At 59.1% G+C, this 1,057-nt stretch overlaps 1 protein-coding gene across 1 annotated transcript in view; it reads left to right on the forward strand.

Annotated features, from left to right (window-relative positions):
- The first annotated feature begins 354 nt into the window (after positions 1-354).
- med19b (mediator complex subunit 19b) overlaps positions 355-1,057 on the forward strand; it is a 9,685-nt gene continuing 8,982 nt past the window's right edge. The window contains exon 1 of the mRNA XM_048620845.1: positions 355-970. Within this exon, the coding sequence (XP_048476802.1) occupies positions 739-970 (232 nt within the window). The 5' untranslated portion in view covers positions 355-738. The remainder of the gene's footprint in view (positions 971-1,057) is intronic.

The raw sequence follows: 1,057 nt of genomic DNA on the forward strand, positions 1-1,057 counted from the left end.
ATGTGTTCACTTGAAGTTATTATCATCATCATCATCATCACTTCTACCTTCTCAAGACCAGAAGACATCACCTGCAATCCCCGCCCCAATCCCATCCCCCTATTGGTCGTCCACCGACGTGAGTGCCACCGGCCTGAGCCAACCGGCGTGCGGGACTGGACCATGACGGTTGGTCTGATCGGGGACACCTAATTGGACGCTTCGCCCGACCGTCCGCTGTTTCCATTGGACGTTACGGCCATCCATCAACAGCCTCAGTGACGCATACAGGACCGCATCTACGATTGGATAGGAGGAGCGTCTGTCACTGGGCGCGCCCGCCCCCGCGGCCTCTGATTGGGCGGCCCCTCCCTGCCTAGCAACTTCTTGTCTCGCAATATGCATTGGACGAGATGTTCGAAGGTTAAGGGAAGCCTCGCGCCGTCACATTGGACAAAGAGGGGCACCCCACCCGCTTAGATGACGGCTCCCGACCCTGGATTGGACAAAGCAAATGCCCATCAACGCTCGGTACGGCGCTTTCCTGCGTCCTATTGGTCTAGACGGACGCCCATCACATTGTCGGCGTCGACTCCCGAGCTCCGATTGGACAAGGTGGTCTCTTATCAACGTGTTCTATCCGCTCGGTCAGGGCAGTCACGTGACAGGGAGAAAAACAAAGATGGCGCCCCGTGACCGATAACGAGTCAACGGCGGCTGTTGTTGTTGTCTTTTTATGGGGGCGGTGTAGGTTGTGCCATGGACGCCATCAATACTCTCTTCTCGCAAAGCGAGTCTTCCCTGTTGGGCACCACCTCGCCGGCCATGAGCTCGTTCGCTAAGCAGCAGCAAGCAGTGTCGGTACCTGGAGGAGGCCCGGGCCCAGGACCGCCGCCAGCTGCTGCGGGGATGGACGACCCGCTTCGGAAAACAGGCGGGGCCGGGGGCGGAGTCCTCCATGACCCCTTCTACATCATGAGGGAGTTACCAGGTAATAGCGTCTAATGGCGTGGGCGCTCGGCCAATAGGAGGGCTGGCTTCTGTGGGCGCTCGGCCAATGGCGAGGCTGGCTTCTGTG

The sequence above is a fragment of the Rhincodon typus genome, chromosome 48 (assembly GCF_021869965.1).
Source record: "Rhincodon typus isolate 14 chromosome 48, sRhiTyp1.1, whole genome shotgun sequence".
Lineage (NCBI taxonomy): Eukaryota > Metazoa > Chordata > Chondrichthyes > Orectolobiformes > Rhincodontidae > Rhincodon > Rhincodon typus.